Source organism: Temnothorax americanus, unplaced genomic scaffold (assembly GCF_048541705.1).
Source record: "Temnothorax americanus isolate GAGA-0224 unplaced genomic scaffold, ASM4854170v1 Scaffold4, whole genome shotgun sequence".
Taxonomy (NCBI): Eukaryota; Metazoa; Arthropoda; class Insecta; order Hymenoptera; family Formicidae; genus Temnothorax; species Temnothorax americanus.
Window position 1 is genome coordinate 3,661,889 of NW_027509547.1, and position 21,610 is coordinate 3,683,498.

At 37.1% G+C, this 21,610-nt stretch overlaps 4 protein-coding genes across 5 annotated transcripts; 1 reads left to right on the plus strand and 3 right to left on the minus strand.

Moving 5' to 3' along the window:
- Positions 1-1,905: 1,905 nt before the first annotated feature.
- On the minus strand, positions 1,906-7,451 carry LOC143902276 (dopaminechrome tautomerase). The gene is made up of 6 exons (XM_077415021.1): positions 6,200-7,451; positions 5,223-5,709; positions 4,527-4,629; positions 4,018-4,106; positions 3,438-3,730; positions 1,906-2,667 (listed from the first exon to the last, which is right to left on the minus strand). Exons 1-6 carry the CDS (start codon positions 6,202-6,204, stop codon positions 2,415-2,417), a joined length of 1,230 nt encoding a protein of 409 aa, XP_077271147.1. The 5' UTR covers positions 6,205-7,451; the 3' UTR covers positions 1,906-2,414.
- Positions 7,452-10,594: 3,143 nt separating this feature from the next.
- On the minus strand, positions 10,595-14,510 carry LOC143902280 (dopaminechrome tautomerase-like). Its single transcript, XM_077415025.1, has 3 exons — positions 14,162-14,510; positions 12,260-12,515; positions 10,595-11,632 (listed from the first exon to the last, which is right to left on the minus strand). The coding sequence occupies exons 1-3, from the start codon at positions 14,404-14,406 to the stop codon at positions 11,003-11,005; spliced, it is 1,131 nt and encodes a 376-aa protein (XP_077271151.1). The 5' UTR covers positions 14,407-14,510; the 3' UTR covers positions 10,595-11,002.
- Positions 14,511-15,461: 951 nt separating this feature from the next.
- On the plus strand, positions 15,462-18,738 carry Yellow-g (L-dopachrome tautomerase yellow-g). Its single transcript, XM_077415024.1, has 4 exons — positions 15,462-15,605; positions 16,003-16,539; positions 16,936-17,350; positions 17,568-18,738. The coding sequence occupies exons 2-4, from the start codon at positions 16,048-16,050 to the stop codon at positions 17,798-17,800; spliced, it is 1,140 nt and encodes a 379-aa protein (XP_077271150.1). The 5' UTR covers positions 15,462-15,605; positions 16,003-16,047; the 3' UTR covers positions 17,801-18,738.
- A 140-nt stretch (positions 18,739-18,878) lies between these two features.
- On the minus strand, positions 18,879-21,536 carry LOC143902277 (uncharacterized). 2 transcript variants are annotated; one of them, XM_077415022.1, is made up of 6 exons: positions 21,156-21,536; positions 20,472-20,739; positions 19,849-19,984; positions 19,535-19,749; positions 19,187-19,330; positions 18,879-19,119 (listed from the first exon to the last, which is right to left on the minus strand). In XM_077415022.1, the coding sequence occupies exons 1-6, from the start codon at positions 21,404-21,406 to the stop codon at positions 18,928-18,930; spliced, it is 1,206 nt and encodes a 401-aa protein (XP_077271148.1). In that variant the 5' UTR covers positions 21,407-21,536; the 3' UTR covers positions 18,879-18,927. The 2 variants fall into 2 exon arrangements, with proteins under 2 accessions (XP_077271148.1, XP_077271149.1); XM_077415023.1 differs by having other exon boundaries at positions 19,562-19,749; positions 21,156-21,512.
- Between the last annotated feature and the right edge of the window lie 74 nt (positions 21,537-21,610).

A 21,610-nucleotide genomic window follows, 5' to 3' on the forward strand; every position in this document is an offset into this window, starting at 1 on the left:
CATGCACATCATGTATACGCACATGTATATTTTGCGCCTTGGCTATTTGCATCCAACTCGTTTGTCATTATGGGAGATAAACACGTAATTCTAATAGCAATTATCTTATTCTCGTTAAAACAAACGATAATTTCTTGACGGCAAGCCGAAATAAAATAACGCATGTAGAAGTAATGAATAACTAGTAATTTTTTACCACGTGCGTACATGTAATGCAAATAGCCATTACACGTGTGCAAAGTGTATTAAAAAAATTAATTAATTAAATATTTAATATTTTAAATACGTATAGAAAATATACAAGTTATTTAACTAAGTGTTAGCAGAAATTATACTACCAATATCTATAGTATTTTTCAGTAGTCTCACTTTAGTATTTTTGTATGTTATAGAGACGATAAGAGAAGAAAATTGATTTATGTAAGAAAAAAAATATATAGGTGGTTCTCTATTTTAAAACATAATGCTCCACGAACAACAAGCAATTCTCACAAAGGATTTGAATCAATTTCGAAGCATTAGCAAAAAACTGTATCCTTGTCTTTAAGTTTTCGAGAGAAAACGACTTGTGATATATAACTTTAAACTACTACAGATTATATTATGTATATAATTGATTGCAAAATTGTATACGTAATTGCATTTAAATGTGTAATCGCAAATATATAATTTATTTAGCAAATAAATGGCAGCAAAATATGTATTTTATTAAATTACTGAAGCGTCTGCGTTATAAAAATACTGAAAAATAAGTGATTAATTTCACATTGCGTAGGTATGTAATAGAACACGACCTTTCGAGAGCATAACTTTCACTACGTTTTCAGGGAATATATATTATATTTGTTAATTACGTCCCAATCTCTCGTTTATTTATCATATTTGACATTAAATTTATAAGTCATCATACGTTATAGCCATAATTGCAATTTTAATTGCAGAAACAGGTTCGATGCTTCTTTCTAATAAGAAAATTGAATATAAACCGGATATATTAGATGTCTATTTTACAATTTTATTTTACATATCTTTGAGTTATTTTATTCGTGATTTTGTCTTTAATCTCTTTGGAAAAAACAATTTATGTACAAATATATTTATTTGAATTTTTATATGTATCGAATTAACTTTACAAACGAGAAATAAAGACAGAAAGAGAAATGTTATTTATAAGTTGAGAAAAGTGTTGAAAATATTAATATTAAGGTATCACAAAACATCACAAACTTTCGATGAAAATAAATTAGGCTGCAACTGCGAAAGAATGCGAATGTCGATATTACATACTGAAGAATTCGCAAGCTTGGCATATATTGAGTTGAACCTAGTTTTCCGACGAATTCTCAAACAATTTATAAACTAAGTAATTCTTGAGTAAAAATAATGTATTTCAACTAACTTTGTGCGTGAAATGGTCACCACTTAATATCGTATTAAATTGTGTGACAATTAAATATAAAAAATTTTAATATAAATATAAATTAAATATAAAATTATTTTAAACATTTAATATAAGAAACAATATAATAATTTGAGATTATTGTATACTTCAAGATTGTCTTATATATTTCTAGAAGAAAAATAATCTTTTATATTTTTTATTTTTCTTAAAATATATATATACTAGAAAATATGTTACAAAATTCTTAAAAGGATTATTTTCTACAAATAACAAATTAAAATATTTAAAAACGTTTATAATTTTGATAACTGTCAAATTGACATATTGTTGCGATAATTGACAGAATTAACATATTTTTTATGTGAGTTTCTTAGGTTTAAAACATTGTAACGTAAAACAGTAAATAAATTTAAAAGTTTCGAAACACATGTATAAGCTTATCGCAAAAGTATAAGAATTAGTAGTAAAAAGTATAAGTACTAAAATTTTTTTTATAATAATATTTTAATATTTTGTGAGTATTTTTCATATTAAATATAAACATTTTGTCTATATAATATGGCATTTTCTTTTTTTCACACATATTTTTTTCTATTAATTTTTATCATAAAATTTGCTTTCAGAATTAAATGTCATTAATGATATTTTCTGTGAACATCAATATCGCGTGTCGCATACGTGCTGTCGCACTTTTTTCAATTTCTGGAATCTTTTATAGTAGGGGAGACCGAGGCGGAGTCGTCACTACAATTATCTCGAAATTTGTATGTTGTGTGAACTCGCCATTAATATTGTAAGCACTACTTATGGTGCCCATGTGACCAACGGAGTTTAGTGAGATTATATGCCATGTTGTGATTTTCATTATTGGCAAACCGTGTTATCGGAGGTCAGAAGTAAAATTTTTTGCTCGTCAAAAATTTTAAATATTTTAAATATTATTTTTTCTCCGAATCTCGAGATAAGTAATTCTGAAGAGTAATGCATCTTCGCCCCGGTCCAATACTTTTTTTTAGAATCCTAGAGTGTTATTGTAGAAATTTGACGAATAATATAGGTCAATCTGCTGATTATAAGGAGTCGAAATTAATTCTTGATTATCCACTTTGATTCTCATGATGCGGATGTTAATCTGACGTGCATCAACCTGTCTCAAAAAGAACTTGTGGAATCTTGACGTCATTATCCAAAAATTACCGTTGTCATATCTCGCCCATATAATGTCGGCAGCAAATTGTAATTTTTCTGGACTGTAAGCGAGTATCCTGAAAAAAGAAATATGTAAAAGTTAGCAAAATTATATAAAATTATAATTATAACTCATAATATGAGAAATAATACATTGTATGATATTATGCATTATAAGTATAATGATTGATAATCGATTATTACCTAATTACCTAATTAATATTAACATTTAACAAATCTGTTAATTATAAAAAGATTACAATTAAATTACAATTAATGTCAGAAATGTCTGATAGCAATAAATATATTTTTTTAATACGAAAAGATGAAAGAGAGTATAAAGAAAATGAAAGGTTTTCAAGCCTTTCTCTTTTTGTGATAAAAATAATAGAGGAAATATTTCCGCGATTAAAAACGATTAACGCCATAGCAAATTCGTTTTCCTTATGGGAATTCCTAATAACTGACATTGGTCCATACTTTAGAAGAAATTTAGATAGGATTGACGTATACGGTGCATTCACTCGGCTTAGTCGCGGCCAATTTAATTAAAGCGGAAACCGGTTTGCGTGCGACACGGTATGCAATCGCTTCAGGTTAGGGGTTTGTTATTTTTTCAATTTATAAGTTCGTTATTATATATTATTATTTTTACAATAACATATCAATGTATGTATATAAAATAAATCAAAATATACAAGAAAAATGTTTCTTGATAAGCATTAATCCTGAAAGTTTATTCATATTAAAGTGATATAACACTGCATAATTTATAATATTATTTAACCGCGAATTCTTTAGTATAATCTGTACACTTATAAAAGTATTTCGTATGAGGTTTTCGTACCTCTGCTGATTTGTTTGCGGTTGCCACGACGCGATCGCGGTCTCCGTAAAGGGGGAGAACAAGATCTTGTCATCCCGAGGATCCACGGCCAATGCCAGACCTTGACTCGACTTTCTGCCGACCAAGGTTACAGGTAACTGTTGACCGAAAGGTAGCGGTCCGGCTTGCAGAGCCGAGGTGGGCACGCTGAAGATACGATCGGTTGCTAGAGGTTGATAGTAGACGGTCCCGAGTCTTGGTGAAAAAGCTAATCCCACCACGCCGTCTAAGAACTCGAAAGTGTCGCTTCCGATCTAAGGAAATGCCCATTAAATTTTGAACAAGCTGTGTACAATTGGAGAAATTCTATTACGTAACAAAATAAAATGATACGTATATCATGTAACAAAGTGATATATACAATATGTGATATACAAATTTTTTCCGTGATAAAATAAAAAAAATTTAATAATTTAAACCTTTAATAATTCCGTTAACAATTCAATTTATTGTTCCACTAATCTGTCTGTTGCGATGTAATTCGGCTTTTTTTTTAATCATATTTTTCTAGATTTTAAGATACGAAACTTTTTATACTCACTTTAAACGTTGCCTGATCTGGATTAGGAAACATAGATGTATGAACGACCCGCCAACTTCTATCTCTAGCACCGTCGAAGATAAGAATTCCTAGGGAAACATTATGATTCTTATGAGTTTCTTTTCAATAACGTTTAAAGAAAAATAATTTTTTATACGCACAGTTTTACGTTTCTTATAATTATTAACTACTTTAACTCCGGAAAAGATATAGCTTTGAGAAAGAAAATATTATGCTCATTCTTCGGATCCATTTAAATCGCATAGTACATATTTTTTTTATAGTATCTTTATATTGAAGAAAGATATTTTTTTTTTTTCTGACTCACATTCTCTTGTACGATTATATTTCGATAATGGCAAAGTAACACACAGAAAATTATAAATACATTTGTCACGAGACCGATTATTTGACTGAGAAAATAAAAAAAAAAATTTATTAAATCTAAAATATTGATGAAATTATTTTAAAATGCCTTTAATTAACAAGCCAATTAGAAATTGTATAACCTGGTCCGAGAGTGTCAGTCATGTAAAGAAACACGTCATTGCAGGTTTTCGCCGAGACTTCGTCGATGACCACGTTGGTCAGCAAAGAATCCGGTCTCAGCACCTAAAGAAAAAGAACACATAACAATAATTGTTTGGAACAATTACACACTTTTACGTAACCCCACGCAAAAACATCTTAAATCTTAAAAATTAATTTGTTTTTCAGGCTAGACGTACCAGTGAATGATCACTGTCTCCATGCTTGTTTCTAACGACACATATGGCTTGCTGACATAGTGGAATAAAATTGCACACAAAACCGGTTTCGGATTACAGTTGTAAATTAAATCAATCGTACTGATTATTTACAAACGATTTCTAACATTCTCTTTTCATTACTGATTTTTAATAATAACTTATTCACGCATGAAATAAACACCTATTAGAAATTCTCCATACTCAATTAATCAAATAAATACAATTTTTGTATAATAATTAAAGAGAATTATTTCTTTAAGACACAAAAGAATAGTTTTCGCGAGTGTTGTATAAATCGTCCTCTTCTCCGTGATGCTTACTGACATATTTACGCCTGCTCTCCAAACTTATTTCTATATTCGATTTTTAAATGCGCTATTCACAAGCTAAATTCTTCGTTGAATTCTTCACTGATGTCCATCTCATTTTATCGCAAGAGAACGTCGCTCTGCTCACCTCACGCGGAAAAGTGACATGACGAACCACTTGATCGGTTTTTAAGTCAAAGACCACCACTTTCGGCGGGCAAACGGGCATGAAATCGTCAATCGATGTCACGACACCGGCGTCAACGACCCACAGCCGGTCGCAGCTGTCCAGCCTGGTACGATACACCGAGATCAATCTGGAGCAATTGATCTCTCCTCTGCCGGCACCATGCCAGTCCCACGAGGGATACGCCTGAAGCTGCGGACTGCTTCCCAACGGTGCCTTCCTGGGAAAGAAGCTCAGGGTGGCCGGCACACCGGCGCGTAATCTGGGCGTGCTGACGAAGATTCTGTTCCAGGATATCTCGATACCGGTCATCACTATATTTTCCGGTTGATATTCGAAGCCGTTCGGCAGCGCGAACTCGAGCAACGGCCATTGAGCCACAGTTTCCAACGTTCCCGCCTTCGTTCTGGCGCACAGCAGCCACAGAATCGCCGCCAAGAGCACGTGCCTAAAAAAAATTAAGAAACGAACGGGTTGTCAATTAATTAATTTAAATGAACATTCGAGTTATCTTTAAATCACATGTCGAAACATTCCGCGAAAAGCATAGATGTATGTCTTGTCAGTCACAGTTTGAAATACTTTCTTTATAAAAAATTGATATTATCAAATTGCCATTTGAGATTCTCTTTAACAGGCAAGAAGTACAAAGTTTCGACATGTCAAATTTATTTGCAAAAAGAAATTGTCGAGCGAATTGGACTGCAAGTACAGAGCGTGAAAATAAACAAACACAAGACCTCGATCTTCCCGCCCGTAGAGTTAAATTATTTTCAATTTAGAAACGACCAAAATCCATGGTCGAAAAAGTCGTGACGATTAATCCGACCAAAACCAATGGTCGAACTGTCACGACACTAGCCAAACGTTGTCGATTATAAAAATAGAGACTTTCTCGTGAAATTATTTTGTTTACCGTTCTTGCATCCGTTACCTACCTCATGTTGCAAGGCTAGAAGCTAAAATACGGTAAATCGAAGCTTCAGCCACACGCACCGCTTCAATCACACGCACGAGGAGCGAAACGGTAACAATATAATCGAATCGGATAGAACCGGAGCGCGGTACCAGCGCGTCAACTGTCGCGAAGGAGAGCTATGTGGTATACACGAGTGTGTACCACAAGTTCTACCGACCGGACACCGACTGATCCAATTTTCCAGCATCGGCCTGTTAGAAACTCGTTGGCTCCTTAAGAGACAGGGTACCACAACTCGGAATGCATTGTGTAACGAGACGCCTATATACTTATACTCGTACACGCACAATCATACGGTCTATCGAGGGGCAGCACGCCTACACCGATCAAGACCATTCCAAGACTTCGGAGTTTAACGCGAATCGCGGGGCTAGTCTCGTGCAAGTCTCTTCTTGCAAGGCGGCGAAGAAAGTGGCTCGTCACTGGCATTACTCGCGGTCTCCACGCCCTCGTAATTCCCTTAACTTCCGTAAGTCGGAAATCAATGCTTTCGTGATACGGGCTGATATACCGCAGAAAATTAAATTCTTCACCAATTTTTAGTGCGATAAGCATGGCAGAGATTTCTTTGAATCCGATAACAACTTAAATGAGGCATCAAACTTCACGTGCCCAGTTTTGATGACTTCGGATAATATATCGGTAATGTTAATTAAGATTAATGAAAAAGATGCAAACTTCAGGATTTTTCAAGATCCAGTGAAAAAAAGCTGTACATTCGTTCCGCGACACGCTGCATACGCGAAAGAACTTCACTCGCCTGTGATGGAACGAAGCATCACTAGTAAGCCGTCGTGTGATATTACGAAATATCATAAAAAATAATACGGAATGGCACTCCGTGTTTGTGCTATAGAATTATAACGCTTATGTAGGCGTCCTTGACTCGATCGAAAGTGCCCGGAACTTAAAGACCGCGCCCATTATTAAAGTGTAATTTAAGTATTGGACATGTAATTGCGAGACAACTTCGGACACATAACAGGGAACAAACAACCTCGAGCGTGGCCAGTTTAATAATCTTTTTTTCTTCGACTTATTTCTGTCGTTCACTCCATTCGTGACGGATGTGCATGCACCTAGAGTCACTTGATTTTTATGAGCGAAATTTCTGAAACCTTTTTGATGATAGTATGCAGGAATAATGGAATCGTAGAAACGATTGAAATGCACTCCGCTCTGAATCTCCTTTCTCCACGGTGAACAAACTGTCCATATTTTTGAAAAAATATTGAAATATGTGAAATTTATTTTCTTACAAACCGTAGCTTTTTTTATTTTATTTTTCTGATCTTTTTTTTCGAGCGAATTTCGCATTCTGTACATCGCGTACTGATTCCGGATACTTACCAACCTTTATATCTGACCGATAAATCACTTTCTCTCCGTGTAACAGAGAGCATGCACATACCTACCTAGCCTATTCTTTGTACTCTTAAGGCTTTAGTGTTCGTGTACTTAGACTATGCGGAATACTTTTAGACTCAAGCTACCGTATATATCTTATTTTACGAGGATAGATTTATGATCTTTCGGAATGTAGTCTAACCATCTACAAACTCTTCCGTAATGTTAGAAAGACCTTTCAAAGTATGTAATACTTAATGTATGAAAAATATGAAAAAATAACTTCCTCCGCCAGTGATTAAAAGTAAAATATTATTTTAGACCGCACTTGAAAAGGGCTCAAACCTCGAGCCGAAACGTAGTGCATTCTTTTTCCTGCAACGATCGCGCCGTAAGAATCAGTCTCTCTCGATTCACAGATCTATTTCAGTTAATAAATCCTGACTTTTGCAAAACGTATTAACGTCGAGTGACTTCCCTCCCCTTACAGATTAGAGAATTCATACTTCTCTTTCTTTTTTCTCCTTCTTTTGTGTCATAGCTTGAATTTTCTACAGCATTACGACTGATCGGAAAGCTGACCAGCGTGATCTTTCGCCAACAAAGCGCGCAATTATTAACAACTACAATTGGATGTTTTCTAGCGCGGTATATTGAAAGGATAGGGAAACGCGGTGGACGGAATAACACGGTAGTGTTCGATTGCCATGCCTATACGGTTTGCAACGTGTGTTTCGTTGGAGATAGGATATTTCGTTGTTGCTCAATGCCTCGTGTGGAACACTATGGGAAATACACCATAGGAATGATCACGACTGCCCACCGTTCCCACGACGAAGCGGAAGCGGTTCGCCATCGACCTGTGCAACGACGGCTTGGATCGACATGCACATTCTCAATCCTAGAGATAGGAACGAGTAAGATATTTTTTAAGGAATATTTGCATATGCAGTTAGTTGCTCGATGTGATAATTTTGCACCACGCATCCCATAAATTATGTAACGGAAAACACGAACGCCCAGCGAAAAGGAACTCGTTCTGTATCGTCAATAATTTTATTTTTTTGAGCGGTTCCAAGGATTTAACTTTATTTTAATTTCGCGATGCGATCACAATTTCGTTTCTGTAACTGGTTCTATAAATACAAAATAAACAGTGATACACATATGGAGAGGTAAAAGTCATAGTGGTGTAAGTCAATTTTTTTAAAATATTGATTCGTGTGCATAGATGCAACTTATATATTGTATAGATTGCATATATGCACACGAGTCAACATCTTAAAAACTTTGACTTACGCACCACTATGGTTTTTACCCCTCCATATATATATAGCAATGAAAATTGCACATTAATTTTTCTATATGTCTAATAATCATCCGCATTTATCTAATCCTTTTTTAATAGAAATGTAAAAAACCGGACAAGAAAAGTAATGCTTTTAACATTTTTTCAAAGACTCGAATTGGCCACATCAGTGTCAAGATCGGTAATATGATATTTTAAACGACACATATTTACCTCCAATTGCTTAAGTGTAAGGCGTACATGCAAATAAATGTCAAGCGCTTATATGCCACTTCAGCTAGATGCCGTCGATAGCAGGTTATATAATTACAATATGCGGGAACGTATGATTAGCGAGGAATTACAACCGAGTTCTAATTTTTTTTTACCGACTTAACCGATCGTAATCAAATTAATTGCAAGTATACACGGCTTTGCAGGCGAATTTTTGCAATGTCTAAAAAATAAATTTAAAAAAAAAATGATATAAGAAACAAGACTTGAACGGTTCTCCTTCTTTTATTGAATCGTATAATAATATTTACGAAATTTTTCTCGTTAACTTAAAGCCCAAGGGACATTTTTGCGTCAGCGTCCAATTGGCTATTAGTTGCAAGTTGCAAGTCTAATTTCGATTCGAGACTATCTCGAGGTTTGACACACTTTCATGCAACATTGACTGAATATAATTACCGCTTATAATCGCGCTCGTTAGTGATTCACGCTGATTGAATTATGCACAGTTTAACGCGCGGAATAAATTACGAGAAGCCGACGAATTATAAAGTCAAAGATCAGACGACGCGGAATTACGAAATCACCTAATTCGTAATCGGATACAGTTGGACTTTCATTGCGCGGGGTATCGATATATAAAGTCAGGAAGATAATCTGACCTTAAGGATCAATTTTCATTGAAAGTGCCGATATATCACATGGCTTCTGGTTCAACGTCCGAACGCTGGTACATATAAAAAGAGAAAGAAAAAAAAACGAAAGAAATGCTCACTCGACATTTCGATGTAAAAAGCTGTTGGTAAACTGGACATGGGAATTCGAAAGGAAAACCGATGCCGCGTTGAGAATCAAACGCACTCTTCGTCCTCGGTACAAGCTATTAATTTATGCCGAGCACGTGCGTTGCTTTACAAAGGAAAACGAGAAGTGGAAGGTATAGAGAGTATAAGGAAAGGTGTTATTGGCGAATTGCATGTGCCGGGTCTGCGTATAGAACACACGCGATGTGATTAACTTTTTCACGCCCAACGCAATTCGCAGGCGTTTCTTTTTTTTTCTCCTTTCAAACGTATGGAACTTGTTGCACGTAACTTTATAATTCTGATCGAGGCAAAGATAAGGCGATCTTTTTATAATCTGTAAAAAATATATACAAAATTCTAGATAAAAATTTAGACTTTGGAGAATACGCTCGATAAACCAAGAAAATCTAATGCAGAGTTTAATTGAGTTTAATTTAATTATATTAATCGTGGTTAAAAAAATTTAAGTATTTGATCAAAAGCGGCGAATCAATTCGCGCCAACTGAGCCGCGCGATTAATCAGAGAAGATTGGCGCATAAAGTAATTTAATTTCTGATTCGCAGAGATTCAAACCGATGAGAGATGCGTCGAGAGCGCAGACCAGAAACGCGAATCTCGCGTTTGGGGCAAATTTAAAAACGCAGAATTTTTATAGTACGTTTATTTCTCCATCCGACGAATGTCAGCGATTGACATTTCGCTCACCGTCGGGGTTTTTGCATCGTCGGCTGCAAAAGAACGCGTAATGCAGCCGATGTAATTTTGGCGATTTCGAGTTTCGACGCTACAGACACACGTATATATACACACACGTATACACATACACATATACACAAGAGTGATCTTTACCGCTGTACACTTATGGCAATGGGAGACACGACAATTGGCGTAAGGTACATATTGTTCCGCATCTCTATAGCGTGGAAAGGTAATCTCATCGAATTGTGTAATTGATCTCCCGGCTGGAGTACTCTCGATCGAGGGAGGGCCGAGAAACATGTCGCTGTTATCAACCTGCGCGCTTCCTATGTTCCTTCTCTCCCCGATCTATTCACGATCGGGGCAGAGCGAGAAGCACCTCGCCTCTACATCGGGACCAAGGCGTGAGTGGCCCCGCAGCCGACGGTGCCTTGCATGTAATCCCCAAAGTTGCTCTCGAGGACGCGCATCCGTCCTCTCTTGTAATCGGGCACGATGTGAGTCGCCAGGCAGCATTCGTCCCGCGGGCTCTTGTAGACCGGCTGGAAGTTGGCGGGCACAAAGGGAGTGACGCAGTCCCATCTGTAGACCTCGCCCTCGCCCTCGTAGCGGAAGAAGAGCGCGCTGCCGTTGTCCGTGCCCAGGATGACCATCTTCTTCGGCTTCGGACCGCGATCGTTTATCTTGCCGTGGGCGTTACCGCTCCGGAGGTGATCCGTGCGGATGGTGAACAGACGGCTGCTGCCCAGATACGTGAAGAGCAGGCAGGTGGTGCCGTCGTTGTGGCGCAACAGAGCGAGGTAGAGCACGTCGCGGCGGTCGCAGCTCATGGTCACCGCCGGCGGAAGCACGACGCGGTATCCGCGACCCGAGGTCACGTCGTACACCAGGATCGCCCGCGCGGCTGCGTCGGACACGTAGATGAAGACGCGGCCGTCCGGATTGTAGTCGGCCACGACGTACTGCAGGCGGGACGAGCTGCTCGTCAGGCCGGACAGGTCGACGTATTTCACGACCTGGAGAAAGAAACATCCGTTGCGTTATGTTCTGTCGTTCAACGTTACGCAATCGAGGAATCGATCCAATTTTTGAGAAAAAAGAAAAGAGAAATATTTTATATGTTGCCTATACAATTCTGTCTTTGTGTTAAAAACAATTAAAAAAACCGTCTCTCTCTTAAAATATCGAACTAGAAATAACGTTGTACTTTTCTTGATAAATTCAAATAAATATCGCAACGCTTACGCGAAATAGCTTTTTAATTGAATATTATCGCGATGGTTTGTTTTTGTTAAAAGAAAGGCGCTTAAAATTCTTCTTGCATAACACATTGCGAAAGGAAAAAAGGAAAAGCGATGTGGATTAATAACATGAATGCGTGCGCAAATGGTGTGACTGAAAAAATTATATAAAACATGGAATAAGTAATTTCTTCATTACTTTTTTTTACCAAAGGAGAGAGTTTTAAATAATGCAAATAAATATAATAAAGCACATTTGCATGTGCTTTCATAATTCATAATAAGAGTTTTATGTAAAAAGAAATGGTTCTTTTTTATCTGTATGTTTCGATGGAACTTCTATAAGAAGAAAACAACATGCAGCTTTTTTAAAACGCGAGTTTCAGAAATGGATTGTCTCACCTTGCCGGATTTTACGTTGATGGCGACAACCTTCGCCGGGCATTTGCGCTCCGGTTGCTCGAGGGACTTCACGACACCCGTGTCCAGCACCCACAGGATATCCTGGGGATCCAAATAGATGTCCACGACATTTTGCAGCGCGGTGTGCACACCTTCCTCCTGGAGCGACCAACAGGGGAAGGGCGAGAGACTGGCCTGACAGTTCTTATCTTTCAGGGAGACTTTGGCTAGTGTCACCGGCACGCCAGACTTGTATCTGAAGGAACATTTGGAAACATTAGTATATTTCTTAATTCAAGGTATCATTGTTCTCGTTATCTCTATCTCTCGTATTATCATCGGAAAATATTAAACACGAGATTTGTGCGGCAATTTCGTGTTTCAACATTTAATTTCCTTGAACGTTTTATTAATGTTCTTTCTTAAAATCATGTTGCTTCACGGTTAGTATGCACGGAGTGTCGTAAATCTACTATACAAATAAGATTATATACGCTTCTCGAATTATATAAATTGCCGAAGTGCGCATTCTTTACACCTTACGATCGATTTGCTATATTCAATCGATCAAGAGCAAACTTTGTGAGATATATGCCTTGCACTTGTTCGTTAATTGGCAATCAACTATACAAATAACGCTGCCTAATGACATTGAGCATTAACCCGGTAATATCGCGTGTTAACCCCGCGTGCAAAATCGCCGACGATCGGTAAGATTAATGATCATGCACGTATAATGGAAAGGAAGTACGATGAAGATATCGCGATTAAGCGCTTTTATCGTCGAGGTGAAGTGCATTTCGATGCGTTTACAGCTGTAAATACCAATAAACGCCTCCCCTTCGTGAAACGCGGCAGATACGATCGCCGCCGTCAATGTCGCAACACCGTTACACACACGTGTGCGGACATTCTCATTACGGGATCTGCAACCGTGACAAGACTTGCGGACGTGAGTCTTTCGATGGTGAGTCTTTCGATTGCCACGTTGGAGAGGAAAAACTACCGCCGTTATCTTCCGAACACGGGCATAAAAATATATCCCCGTAGATATCAGCAAGATGACTGATTTTTTTTTCCGCGTTGGAAACTTGCGGATCACGATCGCGTCTCGCAATCTCGATTCGCGTCCGAACTCGTGCCTCTCGTTAATTTTCGCGAAGATTGTTACCGTCGTGTATCGATCGCTACTGACGTAACACGCGATTTGCAATGAGTGCACTTTTCTCTTGCGGCTTCTCTCTCCGTCTAAAAGAGAAACTTACCGGAGAATCCGGTTACCCTTTCGCCTTGGATTTGGACGCAATTAGAGAGAAGCGATTCGTTTACGTTGAATCAAATAGTACAAATAAAATTGGCTGTTCCTTTTTACAAAGTAATTTTTTTCAACGTTGTGATAATTTATGTAAATAATATAAACGACAATGCGTTGCTTTTTCGTGGGGTTCTTTTATAACAGATTTTTTTTCCTCTGCATAAATATGTTTATATGTTTATATGTTTATATCGTGTGAAATAAATGTTGAATAATGTGAGAAATATTTCTTCTATGTTAAAAGAACTTTATTTTTTATTGAAAACATCGATATCAGTTCGTGAGACCATAAATTTTTACTGTAAGATAATGTTTTACAACTTTCTTTATCTAGAACGACTCAACAGAACCTGTTTCAGACCTGTTTCAATTCGGAATCTTAATCGAATGTTACTAAACACAATTTATTTCGATATAAAAGATATATTTTTGCTCTCTAATCTTCTTCTAGATAATCTTATCACATCTTTTAACGAAGGGTTAATAAAAAGTCGCATGCAGAAATATCCGAAATACGAAACAAAAACATTAAGTTGATTATAATTATCGCAATTGCATTATAAATTTAGAAATTGCGCGTCTCATACCTGGGCAAAGCGAGGATGGCGTCGTCCTTGGAGATCGCAACCCTGGTGGCGAGGACATTCTTCGAGATGAAACGGCCGTTATTATGGAACATGCTCTTCGTGGCCGCGCAAGGCCATTCGAAGGAGCCGCCGGTCCACTGGACGATGCCGGTCAGATCGCATTTCTTATTCTCGACATCATAATCGTGGGCACCGACGAGAACGACGACGGCGACGACGAACGTCACCGCTCGTGCGAAAAGCATCCTTACTTTCTGTGAGCTTCCCTCGTCCGTTCGAGTAACCCGACCGCCTCGATCGCGTCTCTTTTGGCGATCGAATCAAACCGTAAACTGTAAAATCCTCCGAACTACGCCAGTTTTATAATCCTGCTTACATCGGAGACGAAACGTTGCGCAACGCCTTTGTTTGAAAAATATTTAGCCGCGACGCGCGGCGAGTCGACATGGACACGTTCCTTAATGCAGTTCCGCACAAAATGCTATTAAATGTACACTGGAAATGCCAAACGCAAAAGTGCGCGTTAATTCTATAAATACTTACAGCGAATTTATTATTAATAAAAGATACAATAAACGAATTTTTTTTTAATGTAACTCAATTATTTTGGAGCACAAGAATATTTTTTCTTATTAAGTGACAAGAACAAAAAGGATGGGCGTTTGAATAATATCTCAAGGAGAGTTTCTTCTCATAAATGCAATATGTTACAATTATAAAAACAAAGATAAGAAGGAATTACTTGGTACTAGAAATAAGTAGAATACTATTCATTTGCATGTTATAAAAGAATGTGAAAGGTATAGAAAGTATGAAAATTTTCTAGACATTTAAATTCTTTTACACTTTTATAGTTTGCAAATAATAGTACAAATAATATAAAGAATAGTTTTCTTTGGAAAAATAATGATATATAGAAGCACAATTATAACAGTACAGCAAGAATAAACTTTGACGACCCTGTTTATACCAATTCTTACAAAAATTAATTTGAGAATAAAAATTACAGAACAAAGCATTATTGAAAAAGATAGGATAACAATAAATTAAATGATTTTATTAAAGAAGTTTATAGATAGCGTTTATTTGTAGGAGCGGAAGTCGGAAGTGCGATAAATTAATAAAACTGACTAAGAAATCATTTTCTGGTACATTGCATTTCCTGGTTTTAACTGCATTTGAAAGCATGCCGTTTTCCGCGTCTTCCTGGACTCGTCGTTATTTATAAATAACATTTAAAAATGCGTACCCCACGAGATACTTCCTCTTTACGAATCGAACCTGAGCAAGAAAGTCATTGCGAAATAATTGGGTAGAAGGAGACAGTGGCGTGCAATAAAAATGTAAACAACCTCAGTTGGTTCACAATCGGCGTATATATAAGTATAAAGCTGTATAAGTGATTCGCATATTCAAAAATTTTCGCCCAACGATTGCACGGGATGTAAGTTTTTATACCTTTTATTCGTCGCGTATTCAGCTGCCTTGTATTATTACTTCACTTAGAATGCACTGTTTTGTTTATTTCCTTAATACTTATTAAAATTTCTTTAAATATTATATATATATATATATATGTATAAATCAATTTTTATTATACACAATTTAACAACATATCTTCTTAATGTTTCAAAAATTTTGCGTCAATCAAAATCCATATAGATTTAAGAACAAATGTATTCTACATACTTATTTATTTATATTTATATATGTTTAACTTTTATCACAACTTCATCAACTTTAGTAATTACCATTTGGCGTAAAATTTCGTTAAGTTTACAATTATAGGATAATTTTTCGAGAGTAATTTAAAAATTAAATTTTATTATGCGTTTTTATAGAACATCGAGACATTACTGCAACGTGTCATAAGAAACGGGCGCAGGATGAGAATCCCGAGGAGCGCTCTGTGCCTGGTGATCCTGGCTAGTGGCTTATCGTTGGCGGTGTGCGAAAAGGTGTTGCTGTCGGAGCTGTCGTTCATCCTGTCGGGTAACAGCTTGGATTGGCCATGCCAAAGCACGAAGAACATCTACACGACGAGCGGGCGTTACCATCCCAGGAATGTCATTGCCACGAGAATACAGATCTACAAGAACGATGCGATCGTAGCGATGCCGCGCTACAAGCCGGGTGTGCCGTTCACTCTGGGTGTCATGTCATTGAAGCCAAAAACTTGCGAGCCGAAGGTGACACCGTTCCCCTGCTGGGCGATCCAGGAAGAGGGCAACTGCGAGGCGCTGCAGAGCGTGGTGGACCTAGTTCTGGACATTCAAGAGATCTTGTGGGTATTGGACGTTGGTATCGTAAACACTTTGGAGCAGCCAGTGCGCAGATGTCCCCCGAAAGTCGTCGGAATTGACGTAAAATCCGGAAAGGTACGAGAAATTAACGATTAACAAACGTTGAAGGTACTTACCAGTCAAGTTCTCAATTCGCGTATAATAATTTTAATAATAATTACACGACAGTTATTATTTCTAATTGAAAAGAAGCTATTATCGGAAGCATTTATCTTTTAGATGTCTTGATTACTACAATCATTTGATGAAGGAAAAACCACATTCAATGAAAATAAGCTTCTAAAAAAATACTTTAATATAAAAAACAGAAAAATATCTTTAGATGTAAGTCACGTAACTCTGATTTTCAACAATTTCGTTAAAATCACAAATATTTTACGCGATATTTCATTAAAATTCATGATATGTATTGAAGGTAGAATTACACCGCTCTGAAATAAACGATTCACGTTGAAACACGGTGTCCCACAGGTCGTGAAGGTGATCGATTTGAGTAATCTGGTGACTCCGGAGTCCCGTCTGCAATATCTGACGGTCGACTACGCGGACGACGGCCAGGTATATGTGTACGTGACCGACGCCGCCTCCAGGTCCATTATCGTTTACAATGTCACCGGGGACCGAGGATACAAGGTGATCCTTCCGAACGCCGTTACCGCCGGTCTCCAACGCAGAGACGTTCTCTACTCGACGCTGGTGAAGAAGAGCTGCGGCACGCCGGTGTTGTATTTTACTTACTTGGGATCCAACAGGCTCTTCGCGATCAAGGCCGAGAACCTGAGACGTGGCCTCACTCAGGGAGCGGTCGTGGATGTCGGGCCGAAGCAACAGAAGATCGTTCTTCTCGGAACCGATAATGGTTGCTCCCTTTTCTTCAGAAATAAGGGTAAGTTTGCGTTTTGCGTTTCAGTCCGACGTGCATCGATCTTCGCACGATATTTTAGATTCTTCTCTTCGTAAAGTTATGCAAATTGAATGTAAGAAAATAATTGAATAGTCTTATAGATTATCTCCGCATTTCTCAAAATGAGGGAAAGTAATTTGCGCAGCAAGTCATACAGTAAAAAAAAAACTTTTGAGAACAATGATTTATTTATTTTCAGGCGAATCCGATATCTACATGTGGAACACTGAGACACCCTTCAGACAGGAAAACTTCCTTCTGGTGCAAAAGGGTGAAGCGTGCAATTGCCGACTGCCGACTCAAGTGGTTCCTTGTTACAAGAGACTCATGTGGGTGATCGAGAGCAACTTCCAGGATTATATACAGAACACCGTGAGCTGCTCGGGCGCCTCCGTGAACATTCATCCCGTGGTCAAGGCTTGCGACGAATAGAAATCATTGGTTAGGACAGGAATAACAGAGCGACTGTATCGATTATATATATTCGATATTCTCGCAAGCAGGGGGGGGGGAATTGAAATCGGTAATTTTATAGAGTATACTTCGTATTTCGATGCATCGGACACGTAAAAATAGTTATCAATGGAATGGCAATGGAGACACGAACAATTAGCGTAAGGTACATTTTTCTATTATTTACGGCATCGAAATAATTTTTTGCAAAATTATGTTGATTTTAGTTCCTACTTCTACAAATCGAACAAACGATCAAATTTTTTCTTCGCGACGATTATCAAACCATACGGCGTTTCTCAATATTATGACGTCAGTTAATCTATTAATTAATGCATTTTATCGTCGCTTAAATTAAAAAAAAGATAGGAAGGTCAAGGTTCTATTTTGTAGCTGATCTAGTCACGTAACCGGCAGCATCTTGCGCCTTGATCCTCGTAGATAGCAAGTTTAATCTGCGAATATTATATCAATTGATGTAACGCGCTGGAACATTTCTTTCAGTTGCATAGATAATTAGATAATTAATGTATAACGTTTATTTCTGCCATAATAACTATGACAAAGGATTCGCATGTTATCGCGCTCTATAAGATCGCGGTACTTGGACGAGTTGACCAGTGTAAAAGTTACTTGTCGATGTTCAAATCGATTCCGGCATATAGCTGTCAGTTCTCAAGGCAAATCTTTTGAACCTTGCAATTATTCGCCTGCTCAACGATCGAAAAAAGTGATTAATTAATTAATTATATATAATACCTGTAATTTTGTGCGTTGTTATGTAAGTCAAAACGAAACGGCTAATAAACGCCAGCTTATACGTAAACGTATACGGAGCCACACGTGCCAACTTATGTAACCCATGTATAAATAGGGATAAAACTAGTTTCATTTATGGTAAAGACGTCTTAAAACTATTTGATGTTTTTTTTTCCTTTTAGTCAGAGTTATTCCTCATTTCGAAAATACCGACGTTCTATCTGTTACTTTCTTCAAGTAATTAACAGTAAAAATAAGGGCAAAGATCGAAGAATTAAGACAACCGTAATTCTATGAGAAACTTTCCATCAGGTGTTTTATTAAAATTTGAAAAAACGATCATTGCACTACAATGTATAAGAGTACTTTTGAATTTTAATTGTTCTGAATTTAAGGATCGAATCACTTGAAATATTTTTCTTTATTGCGCCGGGACATTTCGAATTCACTAAGCCCCAAACGTTTCTTCGCGCATCCATTATGTAATCGGTTATGCACGGGACGTCATCGTTTTGTACCAGAACCGAATGACTCTGCGCCTGAAAGGACAGATCAATCAATTATTCACAATGCGGCTTTTAGAGGGGATTGAATTAAATAATTTACGTTCAAAGGAAGCTTAGTGTCCCATCGCACGCTGGCTCTCTCCGAAGTCATAAAATAGTGCAGGCCGTCTTTTAAATCGCTCAACAGGCCCACGGAAGAGCCTAATTTCTTCCCAAGCCAGGTCACCGTTACATTTTGTACTTCCTAAAATAATATCATTAAAAAAGAATCTACGAATATAATTGTCCGCATTTTCAAAGATTATTATCGAAAATGCGGACAATGAAAAAAAATCATACACAGTTGCCTCGTCTGCATTCTTATTTGAAACTTGTATATAAAAAATTGTCGATATATAGATATGGAACACTGCTGATGTATTTATCAATTCAGTACGATGAATAATACCGAAAAATAATTTGACTTGGCACGCACGCGTGAAGGTGTTATTTGTAAAACACCATCCGTCCTAATCCTTTCCAGATCAATGCTAAACAGATCGTGCGTATCATGCCCCGTCATGTATAAAGTCGAACTCCTCCGAGAAACAGCGAGGTCGATGGATTCCACGCGAGGAATTTCGGGTCCGTGTAACATTCTCAATTTCCACCACTTGCGCAATCCTGGAATTCGTATCGCAATCGACACAAAAACTAAGAATAATTTCTGTGGCGCCTCACATATAAACTTTTCTGGGATCCTATCCAATGTAAGTAAATTACCCGAGCTATAAACGACGATCGTTTCGTCACCGGCGTCCGCGATATATCCACAGAATCCCCATTGATCTTCGAGCGGATCAATCACGAGAGACCTTAATCGCTTCGAAGACACTTCAGTTAACTCGGTGGATGATACCTTTTAAACATTTTTTAAAAATAGATGGAACCGTTCCAAATATTTATTTATCTTTAGAAATAAAATCCAAGTTCGATGATTCAAGATTAAATAACATATTATTTTATATCACATTAATTAATCTATTAATAGCAAAAAAGTCTGTTATTTTATAATTTCTGTAAATCGCACTTTGTTTTATGAAATTTTAAATTAAAGTTCAGTTCTCTACTGCGGACTGTACGTGTCGTATTTCTCAGACCAGCCCATATTTTTATTTATAACTTTGTTAAAAGTACAAAAAATCTTGTTAAAAATATAAAAGTATTTCTGGACGAATTTTTTTTGTGGAAATTGCCGATCGTAGAGTATGATAACAAAATAAAAATTCCCGAACGAACGTTAAATTTAAACACGGAAAAAAATACTAATGCTTTGAAATTTTCGTCCAGAGATTAATTGACGCGGTCCTAAGATTTAGAGATAATGTAAAATTTAATAGATATACCAATCGATCATTTCGTTTCAAGTCGCAAATGAGAATTCGAGGCCAACGATCACGTCCATCGGGCGCGTCTAGAATCCATAATCGTCCTCGAGCATCCACGTCTAATCCAGTTACGGATACGGGAGTTTCATAATCGTGCTCTGATCCTTCTTTAGGGAAAAGCTTTGGAGAGATTGCTGCGTTTGCAACGTTTAATGACAAATTAATTTCAGGCCAGAAAACTTCCACTAAAGTTGGTTTCCATTCTTCTCCCTTTTCATTTCCTGATCTGATAATATATTGTAATAATATATTTAGCAATGTATATCAAATGTATTTATTCGGAGAAAACAAAATTTTTTAACTTTGTACAACATAAGTTACCGCACAGAATGCATTAAATCATATTTATTAATATTTCATATCCCGTGCATATTTTACACTCGTGATTACGATTAGCATTTTAAAACTATTAATAAGAAATCGAGCGAGAAGACAATAAGCTCATATTTCTTTTAAAAAATGGAAGAAATATTTAAGTTGCAAGTTTTTTGCAATTAGCCGTTTCAATTTTTTGAAGAAGTAAAAATAAAAGGGATATTAAAATTATTCTAGAATTAATTGTTATATATTTGATATTACGCATATTATGTGACACGGATTGTGCGGATTACTCACAATTCTTATCTTTATTTGCCTACTTACCTGGGAATTGCCAGAAAAGCGCGATTTCTCCACACGGCGAATCTCCATATTAGAACGTCATCCGATATGTTCAGCGACGTTAAATTCCACGAGTGTGAAAAATCAGTTAAAAGAAGATGAAAGACACTAATTCGAAGAATAAAGCGAGTCCTTTCCGAACCGATCATAATGAAAATACTAGTGGAAACGGACACGACGCGACTTTGATCGATTGAACGATATTGCTTTCGGCGCTTTCGCTGAAATGACATCGTCGGCAAGGGATGTCCATTGCTGACAATGACTTTTCGATCGTATTCAACTGAAAGCGATCCGCTCGCAAGTCTTTGTCAACTAACAAGTGCATGTCTAAACACTTTCTACACACCGAATTGATTTTTTCTCAAATATCATCAATAATTTTCAAGCTGTGAATTATTTTTTAAAAATAATATAAGAGCGATATAGTATATATA